The sequence below is a fragment of the Argiope bruennichi genome, chromosome 7 (genome assembly GCF_947563725.1).
Source record: "Argiope bruennichi chromosome 7, qqArgBrue1.1, whole genome shotgun sequence".
Classification (NCBI taxonomy): domain Eukaryota; kingdom Metazoa; phylum Arthropoda; class Arachnida; order Araneae; family Araneidae; genus Argiope; species Argiope bruennichi.
Window position 1 is genome coordinate 1,929,395 of NC_079157.1, and position 19,813 is coordinate 1,949,207.

At 32.4% G+C, this 19,813-nt stretch overlaps 1 protein-coding gene across 1 annotated transcript in view; it reads left to right on the plus strand.

Annotated features, from left to right (window-relative positions):
- The first annotated feature begins 206 nt into the window (after positions 1 to 206).
- LOC129976626 (peptidyl-alpha-hydroxyglycine alpha-amidating lyase 2-like) overlaps positions 207 to 19,813 on the plus strand; it is a 29,023-nt gene continuing 9,416 nt past the window's right edge. Inside the window, exons 1-5 of the mRNA XM_056090278.1 lie at positions 207 to 367; positions 7,567 to 7,703; positions 9,192 to 9,308; positions 15,866 to 15,938; positions 18,995 to 19,202. Of these exons, the coding sequence (XP_055946253.1) occupies positions 260 to 367; positions 7,567 to 7,703; positions 9,192 to 9,308; positions 15,866 to 15,938; positions 18,995 to 19,202 (643 nt within the window). The 5' untranslated portion in view covers positions 207 to 259. The remainder of the gene's footprint in view (positions 368 to 7,566; positions 7,704 to 9,191; positions 9,309 to 15,865; positions 15,939 to 18,994; positions 19,203 to 19,813) is intronic.

The window sequence follows — 19,813 nt, forward strand, 5'->3', positions numbered from 1 at the left end:
ATAGTGGAATGTTTAGAATCTAGCTATTATCAATGGATATTTTTAACCAATAGAAAATACTATAAATAAGGAAGAAATACTATCACAGTGTACTATTTTAATGCCACCGTAAGACTTTCATCGGAAGAGAACACAATCGCGTGTGTGCTTGTCATTTTTAGGTCAACCGGTTTCTATGGAAACGAGGAGATTTTTGGCGCATTCTCTGTTGGAGTCTTCGGGGTTGTACATCCCGCTAGGGTGACGTAGAATCACAACAATGGCAGTGCCTGCGGCAACCGTCGTTCTTCTACTCTCGATTTCAGTTGTTTCTTCGAAAACCATCTCCGGAAAGGAGAATTCAGTCAATTCAGTCTTCGATGACAAGGTAATTTTTTCCCTCTATTAACATTCTAAAAGGTAGAAGCACATTCAAACACCTGCCATGATATTTCTGGAACAGCTGCTCAGATGTGAAGACAGTCGGATGAAAATATGGCAGAATCGTAACAAGCATGTTACTGTACAAATCATTTTAATACTAAAAATGAATGCTTTCTATTAATTAAAAACATGTTGATTTAAACTGAAAGAGTTGTCAGGGCCAGCTCCATCCATTCTAGTTTAGATCCTGATTATCTGATTAATTAGTGAGTATTTAAGAAATATTTCATTGTATTCTGTTAAAATGTAATGATTTGTAGACTCAGATATCTTTTCTTTAAATGTGCATTAAAATTTAAATATAAATCACAGTTAATTATATATCATAAATTTAGGATTGGATATTTTCTGGTGATATTTCTCTTTTTCGGCAATCAATATCTAATTAAAAATTTAATCATTTCCTATAAAAATCCATAATTTTAAAAAATAAAAGAATATTAATTTTAAAAAATAAAAGAATATTTCTTTTATGGATTACATGACAAAAGTCAGATACAAAGCATAATTTATTTTCAACTGAATTCTATAGTGACAATATACATAGAACTTTTTTAAATTCAAAAGTCGAAAATTCAAAATCTATCATAATTTATTCTTTTACATGGTTTTGTGAAAGATTGTTTTCATTTTTTTTATTATTATTCTGAGTCAGAATCTAAATATAGGCAATTGTTTACAAAGCGCCAGAATTTTATAGCGTGATATATCTTGGAAACATATTTTTTTGAAAATAATCTCTTTAGATCAAACGTATTTATTACTAATGAATAAAATAAGCAATTTGTCTGACAATTTTAATTTTCGCAATAGGAAAGCAATATCATATTTGACAGACATAAAAAAGCTAATAATATTCTTTCAAGATGAGAAAACGCACAATCTATCTCAGTTTGTGTACATGCAATTCCAAATGAATACGCATTGCATGAAATAAGTTGCATCACGTCGGTTTGGAGAACTTACTTTTTTCTAGTTAGACTTTTGATTTGTGTGCTATCGCTGGCCCTCATTATAAGCCAATGTCTTCATTATTCTTTCCCCTCATCAAATGCATCAAAATAAATTTTTAATTATTCGATTGCAAAGACTAGGAAAAATTTACAAATTTGCTTTAAGAAGATGTATCGCCATGAAACTTATTTCAAAAATGTAATAATAATAAATAATGAAAAATTAGAACAATGACACTTTTTTAATTTGAGGTCCCCAACGTCAAAGAATTTCATTCTTTAAAAAAGTGCATCCAGTTTTGATTTTAATTTTTCGCAAAGCAGGAAAGATTTTAATAAATACTCTTTCTTTCAATATCTTTCAAACAAGCATAATTTATCTGATTTCTTATTCTCTGTGATTCTCCCCGGGGGGCACCTCGAAATGAGGAAGAGATGCTTCCGGAATGGTGGTTAGATCTCGCCACTCTGTAGGCTACACAAATCCTGTAGGCTCCACCCATTGATGACGGGACGTACTTCCTTAGGGAAGGGCTGTACTGTGTCCGGTGATGGCCTTTAGGACTCATCCACAGTTCCCGCCAATATTGCTGTTGCGGCTGTCCGGTCATTCAGTATTTCTTATCCGTGTGCCTTCGGGAGGGTCAGAGAGCGAGTAATATGACTTACACTATGTAATTACTTTGATTGATTATTCTTACTCCTTGATTACTTTGATTAAAGACTCTTATTCCTTGATTACTTTGATTGGCGATTTTTATTTCTTGATAACTAGGATGGATGACTTTTACTCTTTTTAGGCCGGGATAGTCTGGTTGGTAGGGCGTTGAATTCGCATCCCTGGGTTGTGAGTTTGAACCCGCCAGGTGAAGACTCTTCGTGTGTGGTAGTGGCTGGGGCACGTATAAATCTGACGTGTCACAAAGTCCTCCATGTCGAGAGTAATACCACTGGGGGTACTGGATCAGGAGTGATCGTTCTCTGATTCAGGTCTAAATTACGATCTGTGCTTGAAACAATGAAATACATGAATGAAATCCGCCCCGTAAAAAGGGCTGTGACGCATGAGTAGCTAAGTTGTATTCTTGGCCCTAGATGGCGCTACTAAAAAAACAAAATACGCAAAAATTTCCTCTTAAATTCTCTAACTTAGTTAGTGGGCTTGTCTATGAGAAGTGTCATCAGAAACAACAACAACACTCCTTGATTACTTTGTTTGATGATTTTTACTTCTTGATTACTAGGATTGAGGATTCTTACTTCTCAATTACTTTGATTTATGACTTTTACTCTTTGGTTACTAGGATTCATAATTCTTACTCCTTGATTACTTTTTTTAATGATTCTTACTCCTTGATTACTTTGTTTAATGATTCTTACTCCTTGATTACTTTGTAAAGTTTTATAATTGGGACGTGCTGACTGACACAAATTTATTTCTATTTTTCTGTATTTTCTCTAATAAGATGTTTTTGCACTCACATTCAGAGAAAAAAATTGTTAGCAAACTTCTTTAAAAGCAAAACTCATAAATTTCACCCAAAACAACGACTTAGTGTCCAGACGACAGAATCTAGGATTTGGGCACGAGATTCGATCCTTTGAAAATCTGCTGTATATCAGGATGCATCCCTTACTGGAGTGGTTTGGGAATTTGACTTCCGAACACATAACCACAGCTCCAAATTATGAAATCTATCGGGAAATATCCATCAAATTTCGAAGTAGAACGTTATCAATCGAGCCACTCGAATTTACTTGTCTGACCAATCCATCTGTTGAAACATTTTGAGTTCAAATTATTATGTGTATAGGTATGCAGAATTTCTACTTTCTGGCTGATATATACAGTGACTATATTTAATTTTATTATTAAAAGTGGCAGTGAATAGAAGAGGACACAGTTACCCTGAGAGGGCAAAAAGAGGTCCCAGGGAGTGTCATGCAAATAAACCTTTAACGCTGACATGTCCTTTTTCAAAGATGAATATGATAATGCATCGAAAAAACATTTTATACTCACTAAGCCACTGATAATGGGGGGGGGGGGGGGATCATATTTTATCTTAAGCGCCACTTGCTTTCGCAATACAAAATGAGGGTTTTTTTTTTTTTTTGGACATTGATGATTGATGAATGTGATAAAAAAAATGGGACAAAATTGCATTCATCACATGATTTATTATAATGATTATTTATTTATTTGATTAGCTTTAAAAATGCAGTACATCCTTCTGTTCCAATTCTCACAAAAATTCTGAAATTTCTATTAAAGATTCGATATCATTAATTTCTTAAATCTTCCACCGAAACAAAGTTTTTTTATCACCTAAACTATTTCGAAACGATGCAAATGAATGATAATATCCAAAAATTGCGATAATGAGCCAAACTTTGCACTTTTTTCTGAAAGCAAATGTTTGAGAAAAAAATGATAGCATTGTATTGTCTTGATGGAAGGCAACACCCTTTCTGTTGACTGACACAAGCCACTTCGAATGATGACTCTTTTAATTCAGTTAATTATGAACATAATTTTTCCGAATGGTTAGGCAATAACTTATAATTTGCAATTCCCGTCCAGAACTGATCGAATGCCAAGTATAACTTTCTATAGCTATGGGCTGCCTCTGTCTGTGTTATTTGAAATGTCCTATCCACTCTATGGTCAAGATGGCCTACATTTAATATTACATTATAACACACATACCACTCTTACCCATTCTCTGAATTTCTCTCAGTAAATTCAAAAGTAGACTAGTAACGTCAGTAAAAAAATATAATTATTTTTTCGAAAAACCTTTCATTTAAGAGGGTGGTTTTTTTCCTCACAGAAACTATTTATATCATTATAAAAGAAATATCAAAATTCATTTCTGCTGTATCCTTCCCATGCTTTGAGGGATTGACAAAAAATACACTTTAGTAATCTCTGTATAGGTCAGTGATTACGGAGTTTAAATTTGAAAATAATTTATGGCGAAGGTTTTATTTTTTTAATCTTCAATTAGATCCCAAAAAGTCTATCCCTAATGGTTCTCCCTCCAGTGAGCTTTGGTACCGTGGGAGGAAGTGAAGTGAGATGGGATATTTTTTAATGTTTCCTAGATTACTCGAAAATGAGAGGTTCAGTTCTAACAATGATATTCATAAAATCTGCAGAACAAAACCATTTCTGTCATATGAATATTAATATTATATATTTCATTGCAAAAGTGTACTCTTATTAAAATTTTAATGTTATTTTTTAATTAAAATTTTTTTCCTCCGAAATTTAATGCATATAATCATTTCAGTTAAAGTTCAGTAGGATTATTTTAAGTTTCACCCCTTTGGTGAGGTGAACTTTGGCGGTTAGGGGGAGCGAAGTGAAGTAAAAAGAAATTTATTTCAGAGTTTTTTTTCTTTTAATTCAGTTTCAGAAAGTAACAACAAAATTTATTTACATAGAATTGTAGAGAATGAAATTCTGTGTAAAATGAGTATCAGTATTACATATTTTGCAGCAGAAAAGGATTGCTAGCTGATATTCATATTCTTTACTATAAAAACATGAATGCCAAACAGAATGAATTTTATTCATAAAAATACGAAGAAAATTCTAATGTTTTTTCGAAAGACGATGCATACAGTCAAAAAAATATTACATGCAAAAATGTTTATTTTTATATGAATATGCATATTCTGGTACAGCAGCACCAGAACGCAAGAGCAGCGGAAAAAACATTCCTGTTCCTTCCGATTTTATTGATCATGGTGCAAAATCATGAGATACATTTCAGAATAACTTACATGCAGCTTCTAAACTGGACATTAATGAAATGGTTCTAAACCAACATAAGAGAAATTTGGCGAATTCATAACTGCTTTTCACTTTGAATTAGAAAAAGCATAGATGAAATTAAGAAGTTACTCAAGTGAATTTTTATTTTCATTGATTATTTTAATTAAATATCAAGCATCTACAAAATACATGCAGGAGAAATATGAGAGAAAACGGACAGGGATGTCACTTCAAGGAATGAAATCCCAAGTGCAAAATAAAGGATACTCCCGTGAATAAGAAAAGGAATTTCCGCTTTTCCGCAGAATTGCTCTCCTGAAAAAATTGCGCCATGGATAGCAGGATTATTGAGGGTATGTACGAGTATATTATTCATTGTTATCGGCAATGAATGTGCTTAAGAGAAGCTTAAAGGTTTGCATTTTTACGGCTTATTCACCCTAATCTCCGGCAATATCCAATATATGGCGCAGTCTTCATTATTGATAGCGTATACCTCCCAATTTACTGAAATACCTCCCAATTACCTGAAATTTGGAAGTAATTGTTGATACTTTATTATCTCTTTGACGAGTATCCATAAGATCTACCCTTGAAAATTATAAAGCAGCAAAACACCTTAGACGTGGTGAGGTACATACTTTTCAACTTCATTTGCGATGGCTGCGTGATTATCGCCAGTATAACTGATGCAGATGAGGAAATGATGTGCATCACTTGTAGGCGAAGACATGGACTCATTCGTCTTATTCAAAGTGTCATTTTCATCATTTGCGAACGGTTCCCCCCCCCCTTGAAACCAGGGAAAGTAAAATTGAAGGAACTGCTCTTCCCGCAGTTTAAAACATTCCCAGTGTTTTAAAAGTGCTTTTCTGTTCCCTCACGCTATCAGTGATGAAAACACGATTTGCCCAATTTACTGGGAAGGGAGGAAGAAGTTAGTTAAATCGATGCTTCTTTCGCGGAACATTCATATTTTCATGAAAAACATGCTCAACCAGTTTCATGTATGTTTAACAAAAACTCATGATTCTACTGTATGGATGTAAGAAGATGATACCTCGGTTGGTTTAAATTTTACTTGTTTTCAAAATCGCTTGTAAAACAAATTTAAACTTGACTTCCTACTTTCAGCTTTGGAAGCTGTGGCCAGTAATGAATATATCAGCAGGTTCAAGTGTGTTTAGATTATTGGGGTTAGGAAACTACCAAATATCGTCTGGCCAGTGGCGTAGTGAAGGTATAGTATGAATTTTCACCCTTGTTATCATCAATGATTTAGGAAGTGTAGATGGTACCTGGGATATGGAATTATTTTTTTTTCGATATTTTATGATATTTCGCTTTAAAAAATTGACGTAAATGCACTAAGGTTGTCCCCCACCCCTTCAGAGAAATCTATACCTCCCCTACCCTTGTTCCCAATTCGCTACACCTCTATGTCTGACCAATTGTCAGCACCAAAAAGTTCTTTGGACACTAAATAATAGGTAAATTTTGAAAATGGGCAGATTATTATTTCTCTGCCCACTGATTTATCCAAGCTGCGTCCATGCATTGACGCTCCTGCTGAGACAACCGTGAAGGTTGTCCCAAGAGACAGTACAAAAATGTTTCGACTGAGAGAGGAAGATGAAGACGCTGAAAAAATAATGATTGACTCATGTAATTGAATGGTATATGAATGTGCTGGTAATAAAAAACAGTTGCCGTCTTATTTCCACAGTTTTCTTGATCTTATTCTTATTTTAATTCGCATTTTAAATATCATAATATCTAGTGTCCAATATTAAAATATCATAATATCTAGTGAATGAGAGCAGTCTCGCTTGTAAAGTCTCCAAATTCACAGAAACGGGGCGAAATTTTTATTGAAACACCATTTTCTAATTCTACTTCCATCGCATTGGCGCTCTGGTACTGCCGCACCAACATGCATATGTAAATATAACTTTCTTTAATGTAATTTAAATAATTCTTTATTACTGCATTCGTTGTTTTTCGGAAGATAAACCTTCTAAATCGGGACATTTTATTTCAGAAGCATTTTTGCTTTTTCAGAAACAATACAAACGTAATACGCCGGAAATGGTCCTTATTTTCTGCCATTTATTTCGTTAAGTAAAAATTAAGGTAGGCAGTCAACATTCGACCCCCCTCCCATCCTCCCCGGCAAATTCTAACTAAAATTCCTTTTTTCAAGAGCACAGTTTTGCATGTGTGAAGTAGATAACACTTCGCTTTTGCGACGATTAAGGCGCTAAAAACGGAATTAAATTTACAACTCAGTGTATTAACTTGTCCTCATGATGTAGTTTACAGGGCTTAGGGTATTTACTGGACAAAAATTCTGTTGAAAAATACTTGCTATCCATTAAAACTTGAAGAATTAAATTTTTTTTGCAGGCGGAGAGGGGTCCCCGAGTGAAGGAAGATGTCACTTGGCCCGGATTCCCCTACCTGAAGCAAGTCTCAGCTGTTTCCGTGGACGGCAATGGGAACCTACACGTATTCCACAGGGCGGACAGAGTGTGGGACTCTCAGTAAGTATCGTGGGAAAAAGAAAATTGGCATAAATCAAGGGTTGTAAAACTTAAGAGCTCATATGTTAGCAGAGATAATTATGCTCGATTTTTCAATATTAATTAACTAAAATAAATAAACTCTCAATTAAGATTACGTAATTACGATAAGTATAGTTAAGAGAAAGAAACTGTTTGAAATAAATGCTTCAAGCCCGTTTCTTTACTTATTAAATTGCAATTGAATTAAGAATTGTTTTCTAAGCCACGTTGTATACACATTAAATATTTGGCATTTACATTATAAAGCGCGATTTCAAATATAATATCGTATTTTAAATATTTTTAATGACATAATCCATGATTTTGAGGATATTGTAATGTCTTGGCCAAGACCGACTAAATAAGAGGTAGGGTAATAAAATAATTCATTTAATTACAGCCTTATATATTTACGAAGAACAGCTTGCTCTCATCTAGGATAATATTACTTATTAAAATCAAATGATAGTACAAGCACAAAATAGTTCCTCGATCAAATCGGAGAATAAGTCACCAAAAAAAAAAAAAAAAAAAAAAAAAAAACGTTAACAGGCTCTTAGCTCTAAATGGCTACTCCAGAGCAGCTCCAGAAATCTATCAATCTTTATCGGGTGGACCTTAGCATAGAAGCCCAAACCACACAAAACTTCTAAAAAAAACAGGAACAACTTCTCCTCACTTCGAAGTCTCTCCGAACTCTAATTCCAAGCCATTCTGTGAAAAAAACCGCATTTTATTTTCATCAGATACCGTCTCCGGTTTCTCATTGGAGAATTTGAGTCCCCTATCACCCAATAACTTCTCAGCAAAGCTTCCTAAATGGTCTAAGTCCGACCGAGAGAGTGTCGGTTAAGAAGCCATCTTTGTGGCCGACCGTCTCTCGAGCACATATCAATTACAAGCAATTCGCAGATAACGGAGGCTGAAATGCACTTGGATTTGACGTTTAATGACAATAGTTTCTGGTGATTGGTGGGTTCTTGATGACTTGAGTAGTCTCTTCATAAAGGAAAAAAAGTTTAGCATTTGGATGTTTCGACGTTCCTCTCCCTTGAAGACATGATGGATCTATTTGTAACAACGAGATACACATCTATTTTTCCACACCTGGATATAGTAACAATTGACCAAACATAATGATTCTCTCAGTGAAAAGAATACACATCTAGAGGTCCGTATGCGCTTAACTATTGTGGGGAAGCGGGAGACGTTACATCTGATCTGGATGTGAAGGAAAAGGGGAAACGTTATAATATCTTTTCATTACAATTAGTCTGTTAAATAGAGAATTTTTTATAATTGTTATAACCTACTTGATTAGGTGTTTGATTAGATTTCATTGAAAATTTCACATTTTACCTTGGTAAATACAATTCTTCAATCTTAAAATCAATGTTACAACATCACTTCTCAATGCTATAAAGAAACACAATTCTTTAAAAAAAAAAAAATCTTGCTCTTTTTTAGTACTTTCGATCGGACATACCGACTGGTGGACACGGAGCGGGGTCCGATCCCGAATGACACGGTGCTCGTCATCGACACCAGCAATGGGAAGATACTCTACAGCTGGGGAGCAAACAGGTGAGTTTTATTGCTTTTGGACAATTCAGTGAGTCTCCAGCCGATGACAATTCGGAAAAACGAATGAACGAAAACGAAGAACGGTCGTGAATCTGGTTTTATTGCATTAAGAATGTGAGCAGAATTTAGTTTTAAACACATGATTTATATGTTGTATGAAAGAATGTCATCTTTAAAACGAAAGTAGTTTGTCTTTCTTGTCCTGACGGCAAACACGGGTTCCATTTAAAGCCTCTCATACATTCTAATTTATTCCCATTTAAAAATAAACAACAATGATCGGATCGATGGCATTCGAAGTATTTGAAAATTAAAATGAAATTCGCTCTTCCATCTCTTCAATTTTCAAACTCTGAGTAAGACATATTAATCGAAAATTATTAAATTTGAAAGTTAATAAATTTGTACTGGGAAATATAAGATGCCACAATAGCTACGGTATGAAAGACTTTTTTTTTTTTTTTTTGTCTTAAGAAGTTTGTCAGTAGCTTCTTCTACAAGCATTTCAAACTATTTACTGTTTTTATTTTCAAAAGGATAAATAAAAATGAAAATCCGCTGGTTTTATTGCCTCTGCGAACATAATTTATGGAGAATGTGCACTTTAGTTGGAAGTTGAATACTATATCATGTGATCTACTCATAATTTTAAAAACCCACAAAAATGAAATGTCTTATTAAAATAAAAATAAGAAAGTAAAAATTCGCTTCTCTTCTGTAAATTATTCCTTTGTCAACCATTTACAAAATCATCAGTCTGGATCTACTTTTTGCCCTTTTTCGTTGATATTTGAATAAAGCGAAACAGGTGAAAGTAGACACCAAAAGAAAAAAAAAATGCAGAAACTTTTATGCATTTTTTTTTTTTTTTACATATTAGTATTGCACATAAAAACTATCAAGTTTATTCAATTATAAACAGGAAAGTGGAGAGTCTCTAAAAACAAAAAGTTTTGATAAAAAAAATTATGATCTCAAGAAGCGAAAACTCTAATCTCCGTACATTTACAAATACAAAATCATAATAATATTTAATGTTATAGAAAGTTTCAGTAGAAAATGGGAAAGTGTCCTTAATGTAAATTAGAACATTCAGACTAAATCTACTGGAAATATGACTTATGAAAATAACTTTTCAAGCAAAATAATAAATAAGAAAACTTTTTGAAAAAATTCGTCGCTTGTATCAAAGTATTAAAGAAGATTTTTTTAAATAGAATATTTAGAGGTCGAAACAAAAAGCGTAAAATGCAAAGAGAAAAGTTTTATGTAAATTGGAATCATAGTCACATTTATAATGCATTCTTATCATTGTATAATAAATGTTTCATTAGCGTTTATTGACTTCTCATTTTGTTTCCTGCACCTCATACGTTTACGACTTTTGTTTTGACCTCCATCTTTGTTATAATTTTTTTTAACTAATAAAAGCTTTTCCTTACTTTTTTTAAACATTTTTTTTAATGTTTTAAACCGCTTTCGATGACCAGTTGGTTTATCATACTTGAGGATTGGTAAAATTTTCAAGTATTTTATGTAGCTCCTTTTTAATTGTGTCTCCAGAAAAATGTTTTCAAATTTTGATAGACAGGGAGCACGTATTATTTTAAAAACCTTGCGTTTCATTGTGCCATACATTTTTTTAATTTTCTATCATTTCACCTAAAATTTAAAATTTAATTTGAAACTGAAGTAATAAAATTTATACAAAATGTCTTGCAGGCATTACTTAAAAAGAAACGCACTTTGAAATTTTTCGTCATTCTTTACTTATGAATATACTTATATGACTTATATGAATATATGAATATACTTATATGACTTATATACTTATATGACTTATATGAATATACTTATATACTTATATGAATATACTTACTTATGCCTTAGCTGCAAATGCAACAACGCTTCCAAAAAATTTATAGAAGGCATACTTTAAACAGAAATGTACCCTTCATTTAAAAACAATCCGTATCTACACATCTTCATCATCAGAATAATAGTAAATTCGATGTGAAATAGCTGTAAAAAAATTTAATTTTTTAATTAATTGAAAAAAAAACCTGTACAATAAGTAAATTGGTATCATTGAAAAGATAAAAGTTTTTAGGTTTTAACTCGGAGTAAAATTCATTTTTGTGCTATACATTTTTTAGCAATAATATGGGGAAAAGGCCAAATTTTGCTTCCTTTTTTTTTTCTTAAATAAGATAGCAACAAAAAAAAAAAAATAACTCCGATATACTTTTCAAAGCACGTGTGAGACAAATCTGGAAGTTCTAGGTGTGACGGTCTGATCCACAGAGCCCCAACACACACACACACACATCTATGCATTCTCCTTCTTTATTAGCAGCGACGATATTCGATGTGACTTAAAGAAAGAAATGACACATTTCACCTGATTTGGGGATTGGGTGCGGTCATTACAACGCCGGCTTTCTTTAGAGTTGCATCCATTAAACAGTCATATAAAATTTTATTCTGAGGAAAATAGACTTTTGGAAAATAGATTATTAGTTAACGGCTTTAAGAATCAGGTGTTTCACAAGACATATTAGTTGTATTAAATTTTATTTAAATATCTTATAATTTCTTCAACAAAATATTTTTAAGCATTATATTGTTAGAGATATTAAAATCGCGTTATTTTAAGGTATCCGAACACGTTGGAAAGGTCAATTTCGCTAAAAATGGCATTTTTCAAAAATTCTTTTGTTGGATAGACCAGTCTTTGAGCTATCCATAACAGGTTTATTTTTGTCTCTGCATTCATTAGAAGACAAGCTATTAATATTTTCGTAATGATCAGTAAACCGGAAGTGGGCATTTAAATAACCGGAAGACCGATTTAAAGGGCCAAAAGCATGTTAAAAATGTGTATAAACACAAATTTAGTTTTAAATACGGAAAATATTTTGCACAGAAAAACACAGAATGCCAATGAAAATTTCAACGGTGTTTTGTGGAATTTTATACCTAAAGATGTCTTTGTTGAGCTCTAAATCCTCAGATGAGGGGTATTTATGTCTGTAATACATTTTAACGAAGGTTTTATGGGATTATTGAATATCCTTAAGGTTGTTGTAGTGTATCCTAGTGTAAATTCAGCTGCAGCATTTGCTGAGCTCGACAAAGAATAAATGAATCTAAGCGACATTCACTGCGAAATGCAAAAATGGCTAGAAAAAAATGAAATGATTAAAAAAGGAACATTATTAAAAGATGAAGAGGAAGAAAGCATACCCTATATATGTGTTTAATTTTAAGTGTGTACGCCCATAATTTATTATTAAAACATGTTACTGTATACTTTAAATTCATTTTTTCTCAAAACTGAGTTTTACTCATTTATTGCTCAGTTCAAATGAAATAACTCAAAATATAATTATTATATTACTATGAAATTTAGTGGACTTAGTCTTTATACTATTTTCTAGGGGATGAACTAAAAGAAATTAGATCGAGTGAATATTTTTTTTAATTTACAGCCTATGGTTTGAATAATAATTTCATAAATTTACTAAAAATTTCAAGATAAATCTTCGACTGGTTGTAAAATTTTTATTTATAATTAGAACCTTACGATTTCCCAGTCCCCTTAATCCTTTCCAAAACCTTACGATTTAATCTTTTCCCCAGAGAAAACTACTGTAGTTTATTTTGGTATAAGTTTTGTTAGATGAGAATGATAGTTTATTGGTGTAGCCAATTTGAAGTTTTTTAAGAATTTGCTTAAATTCATGCTATTAAATGCCAATTTTCAATAATTTATTTCAAATATTGACATTCTATTGCTAATCTTTAATAGTCTTAAACCAAGAAATATGGTTAAAGTGTGTTTACACCATGTTTTTCTAAAAAACTGCTCCGAACGTGTTCGGATACTTTAATAGCTTTTCATTTATTTTATTTCACAAGTACAAAATTCATTCCATTGTAATCAAATCCTATGATTTTATCAGACCATTAAAAGCATAACTGCTCCGTTCATCTATTTTGTTACTTTCCAGAACTTTAACGCCATTTTATTATGTAATTATCGGTAAAATGCTTAGACATTAGCAGAATGCTTTTTTTTTTTTTTTAGTTTTCAACAACAGTATAAAAAACGCGACATTAAATACTTGAATGAACGATGAAATTTCTTTGCAACGATGAAATCTGTTATAAAAAAAATATTTTTTTAAAAAGTTGCCAAAATTCAGAGAAAAAAAACGATTATTAAATTGATGTCATTAAAAAGACATTTTTTTTTCTATATTTATTTCACGATGATAGTGAAAATTAGTTATGTTCAAAAAGGATTTCAGAAGTTATCACGAAAAAAAACAGAGAAATCGGCTTAAATTTCAATTCATTAAAGTTGAAATCTTAATTTCGAAAAAAATTGCTCCAAAATGCTCTTTTCTAAGTAGGCAACGGCAACGTCGAGATGTTTCAGAGCTCCACGATGAGACAAAGTGGTCACGAGCACCTCCACATCCTAATTTGGAATAGTCATTATAATTTGTAAATTCAGGGAAAGATTAAAATGAATGGAAACTAGTTTGGACGAGCGCGTAAAGCCCTAAGGCCATGAAATTTGGTAGATTAATATTTTTAGGATATAATTATTAATATAAAATAATATTTTGATTATTTATGAGGGGAAGAAAACTAATGGAATTACGTTGCACATTTCTTTTACTATGGGGACTGATTTAACTATTTTGATGTTATAAGTTATTTTTGAAAAAATATATAAAAAATCCAGAAGTTTCTCGCTTGTAGCTCATCGTAGTTATCTAAGGACAAAACGCGAATAATTTTGAGAGATTTTAATCCACTAGATTGATGACAGAGTTAGTAAATTCTCAGCCATTTTACAGACGGAAAATGAATGTAAGAGTTGTCGATTGCAGCCGTAGGTCTTTTCCTGGAGCTGGACACAACCGGATCACATGCTGGCATTTGAAGCAACTCGTTACGAATCTGGGGTTATTTTTCGAAGAACTTAATGGATGATCTTTTAATAAATTTCGAAATAGGTTCAGCTTGGAGGTCATCATGAAATGTTTCCCTTCTGACGTACCAGGGGGCTTTAACAATTTTCATCGGATGTCCTAATTAGGGAAAAGCTAAGTATTCTGAAATAAATTGACCTGGATTGAAGTGGACGACGGTGGAACAAATTTTTCAATGCAATCGAACAATCTTCTTTTCCCTGCGGAATAAAAAAAAATGTGAAACGTTGGAAAAAACGCATTGAAGCCCTGGCTAGTTATGTATAAAAATAATGTACGTATGTTCCAGTTTTCCATCATTAGAATAAAGGCACCTTTTCTCAAATATCCCTTTACTTTTTGACCCTCCCTCATACTATAGAGTAAATAAGAGTCTTTTCGGAGACTTTCAATTCTATGCATTGACATTGAGCAGCTTTTAGAAAAAGACTTTATTGAGAAAAATTTGCAAATGTTAAACAATGCAAATGATTCCATTTTAAACAATTTCAGTATATTAGAAAATACACGGATGTTGCAGGGATCTATTGCTTTGAAATGTAAATTAAAGTTAATTTTCATAATTTTATATTCGCACAATCATTTTTTATCTGTCTTGCATGTTTTTGTTATTAAAAAACGTGCTGCTTTTTTATAATAATTTTTCTCATGAAAAAATAGTTATTATTAATTCATCTGTTACATAATATTAATGGAGAAAATTCATTCAATCATCACTCTTCATTTTCTGGTGTTAAACTGAATGTAAAAATAGTTTAGAAATAACATCTACTATTTTTTTAAATCTTGAATATCTAAGCAATTTCGAACGATTCAGTGCTGTTTATAGTCAAATGTTTTAATTCATATTATATTCTTCTTAAAACTGGCGAAAAGGAATTGCGAAAAAATAGTTTTGGGTACTCGGTTGTTTCATGTAAGAGTTTTCGCTTAATGCATTTTTGTTTTCAATTTGCAAATTCACACCCGACGCTACCATTTGACTCGTCTGTCATTTTTCTCGACAGTTAATCCCCGGACTATGCAGATATGCGTTTTCAGACACATTTGAATTTCCAAACAAATCTGCACCGCTCACAAACGATCTTGTACACATCTAATGTTAAAATGAATTGACAAAAATAATAAACATCCGTACAGAGTACTTTAACCTTATTATCAGGCGTGTGAATATAAACGATAATATAATGAATAGTTGAAGTTTTATTTTAAAATTATTGTTGCGCTCGTACTTTTGACACGCACTATGTTTGAAACATTTAATGCACTCTGTTGTCACTGGAAATCAATAATTATTCAGATTTCTAAAACTCTGATGAAGATTGAAGAATCGATTGTAAAATACTGCTTTTGCAAAGTTGAAAACATGCCATGTTAAGTGAAAGCGTACTGAAAGATTTTATATGTAGATGTCTATAACATATATATTGTGTGTAAACGAATATCATTACTATTAGTTTTAAAAACCCATTCTTTTTGTAAGTAAAAGTGAAACATTGCAGAATGTTGTAACTGTTCTTAAGACGCGAATCTCACTTTTCTTTGTCTTAGATTTTACATGCCTCATGGACTGACCGTAGACTATTTTGGAAACACGTGGGTGACGGACGTCGGCTTGCACCAGGTACTGTGCGTCTTGTACTTCGCTTATTAAGTTGCTCATGATTCTTCATTTAGCAAATCGCTGGAAATTTCATTCAGAAATGAAAAGACTCAGATTATTTTTTTTTTCTGTTTTATGCAATCAGTTTTCATGCAACATACCCTTTTAGTAACGATTTATCTATTAATACGATGAAACAAACCAAAGCTGCAACTATAAAGCATGTTAATTATACGATTTCCATATTATCCGATTTGAAAATAGCGATTTCCTTACAAGACGGTATAAAAAAACAAACAGCGCCCAACTTTTCAAAATATGTTATTCTGACATAGCACGATTTGGATGTAATGCGGAGCGCAGTAAAGGAAGGCTGAAATATAACTCACAAAAAATATATAAGAAAAATACTTTATAAAATATAAAATGATAAATTCTATAAAGACCTTATATTTCAGACCTTATATTTTATTTTTATTGATACCTATGAAACACATCTCGGAATATTTAATCAAGATTTATAATAAATTTCTTCTAACTGGTATAAAAAAACAATCACTTTGGAAATGCAACAATTTATTGTTCCAACATAAGATATTTTCTTTATGGTGTTACTATTTCATCACTGGACTACACATCACCCTTACTGTGTTTTGCAGTTGCCATAATACGATCATGTAACATTGGATTCAGAATTGAAGAGCATCACTGAAAATGGTTGTGTGGATCAATGACTAAATATCATTTAACAAACATTTTTTCGAATCAGAAATTACAGGATTTGCTTAACCCGTTCAGGACCGGATCACGCAATTCCCCTTTCACGGCCCGAGGTATCGTACAAGTCGAACCTTTCACGCCCACGGTCACGTATACGTGATTTCAGTTTGGAACGTTTTATTTAAATTTTTAAATGGCACTAGATGGCGGTTGAAGTCCGTTACAATTTCGAATAATGTTTCACAGAACATTGACCTTCAATATGTTCATTTGGTTTTGAGTTTGTTTTTATTATTATCATTATTATTTGATACGGGTATTTAAACATATGAACAATGACACTTCTTCGGCTCTCTCGAGAGGATTGGGCATTTAAAGGATCTTGACTGATTGCGATCTGGCTTTACATTTATATTTTGACTAAGATTGATAATAGATTACTTATTGGTTTATGTGAGTGTAAATTTATCGTTTGCATTTGAAGTTTGAAAGATTTTTGTATATTTTGGGTCAGTTTTATCTTGATCACCGTGGCAAAAAGAGCAACATATTAAAGTGAGAGTGAGATTTTTAAATTGATGAACGAATCAAATAGTGAAACAGAGGAAAGTAATTTTTCGAATGCAAGCGGTAGTGAATCTGACTATTCAGATGACACTGAGTGACAATTTATTGCAGGCATAAGAGTGTGGATAATTTAATTCATTTTATCTCCAAGTGCTTCAATGATGCTTCCCAAGGTTTTTTTTTTTTTTTTTTTAAATTTAGAATTATTTAGCGATAGATTTTTTTCTTATTCCATTAAATTCGGTTTTCGTAAAATTTCGTTTGGTAGTGGGAATTTTTTACACCTGACAAAGCACATAGCTTTGCATTTACAACAGTTTTCATTTCCCAGCAATATTCAAGAATTTCCCCACAATTCTTCTACAATTATAGATGGTCATTATGATGGAACATAACGGTCCATTGACTAAAATGAAAACCTTACACAGCATTATCGTTTGCAAACCTATATAGTTAATATAACGTTGATGTTGTTAATAAAGATAGTAAAAAGGATAGAAGAAATTCTAGACCTACTCCTATTTTATATCTTTTAGGCTCGCCAAACAACTTTAACTACAAATATTCTATTAGATAAGTAATTCGTAACAGTATAACAGTTTTCGAATTAATTTGTTTCGATTATTAGTTTTAGTCCTCCCCGTTCGATAAAATGCTGTTATGCTGTTTTAACTTTGAAAAAAATGAGCCCTTTTTTGTTGTCTTTAAATAAAACCGAAATCTAAACTCAATCAGTCATAAGATTTAGTCCATTGTTCATTTCTCAATAAAAAAAGTAAACTTTTTTTTTCAGATGACAAACAAAACCAACGGGAGTGGCAAAACTTTCCAAACTTTCTGGCATATTCCCTATTAAAAGTGATATCCTTCTAACTTCCGCATAAAATTAGGGACATTGTATACTATTGGCGAACAACAGCTACGAAAACTTTGGCGTTCATCCAGCCTTTTTACTGAATATAGTGTGCAGTCTTTGGCGATTCATTCCCAGCGTGCAGTTAATATACAAGTACCGAAAATCGAATATGTAATATGGAAGCCCTTTTTTTTTTTTTTTTTTTTTTTTTGACCGATTAGAACCAAAATTTGATACAGAAACTGCACTTGTGGTCACAAAATTGAATATCAAATTTGACGTCTTTAAGTCACTGCGTTGTCGAGTTATCGTTTTTACATTCGTGGAAAAGTACGGATAGACAGACGGTCAACTTTTGTACAGATATGATTCAAAACTTATAGCAATCTACATTTTAGATGCGTAACCAAATGTTATCTATCTAGCTTTTTACATTTTGTAGTAGACGAGTCCACTTATACGAATCCACATCCAATGGTCGAGACGGGCAGACTTCCTCTGGATGAAGTTCCTCTCAAAATTTGATGAAAATCTCTACAAATTTGGTGTTAAGCCCATATACTAGATTTCATCCTTCTAGCTCAAAGTATTTTTGAGTTATCGTATTCACAGACAGATGGATGCATCGCCCAAAAAAATCTATTTTTTAGATTCACGGAGGTCTGAGTGGCGATTCAACTAAATTTCGAGCTAGAGTTCTTAGAGATTCTTTTAAATCGTGTCACCGTCGCTGAGAACAGCAAAGCAGATTTAGAAAATAACTCATGAAACAATAATCCATAAGAAAATGCTGCATTCATTCCATTTTTTTCACTTTCTCCTGTTTTTTTTTTAATTTTAATTTTAATAAAAATAGCTTATAATTTAATAATGTTGTATTCTTGACACGCACTTTATTTATTTGTTTCTTTTCTTTTTTTCTGCGCTTGTTCAGGTATTCATGTTCCCCTCTCCAGAAGGGAATCCCGACCTGATGATCGGCGACCCCTTCATCCCTGGCGCCGGCAAGAACCACCTGTGCCAACCGTCAGATGTGGCCGTCTTGCGGAGCGGGCACTTCTTCGTGAGCGACGGGTACTGCAACTCGCGGATACTCATGTTCTCTCCCGGAGGAAGACTGCTCAAAGAGATCGGATCAAAAGGTGCCCCTCTCTCTACCCTCATCAAGCAGCTCGTTCGGGGGGCTGCTGCACTTTGATTTTTCAAACTCTCGCAGCAAATAAGCTAGAAAAGGCAAAGAAATGAAAATTATCATTCACATGGTCAATTTGTTCTGGAGTCAAACCTGTTGGAAATATACGACAACCTTCGGAGACCTTGTTTTTAAAAAGTGATACTTGAAGCAATAATTTTCCATCTTCAAATGACATTTAGTTAAAAACGATGATTTAAATTTTTTAAAAATTCTTATAATTCTACAATAATTTGTAGTATTTTAGAAAACAGAATTTTTTTGCCTCACATTTGACCGTTGCACAAATACTCTCAGTCAAAACGGTATATCTTTTGCTATACCGTTTTCTGTATAATAGTTTATCATTGCCCTTACGCTTTGGTTCATTCCCTAGACAATATTGTGAACTGTATGCTAAATTTCAGATTAATATTTTTAATAGTATTTTAGTAATCATGCTTGAAAAATTAAAAAAAAAATCTCATTTTAATTAAAAAGAGTTTTAAGTTAATATATTTTTTTTAAATTTTCAATGAGATGATTAAGTGAATTTTTCTTCAAAGTTTCCTAAATTTGTTA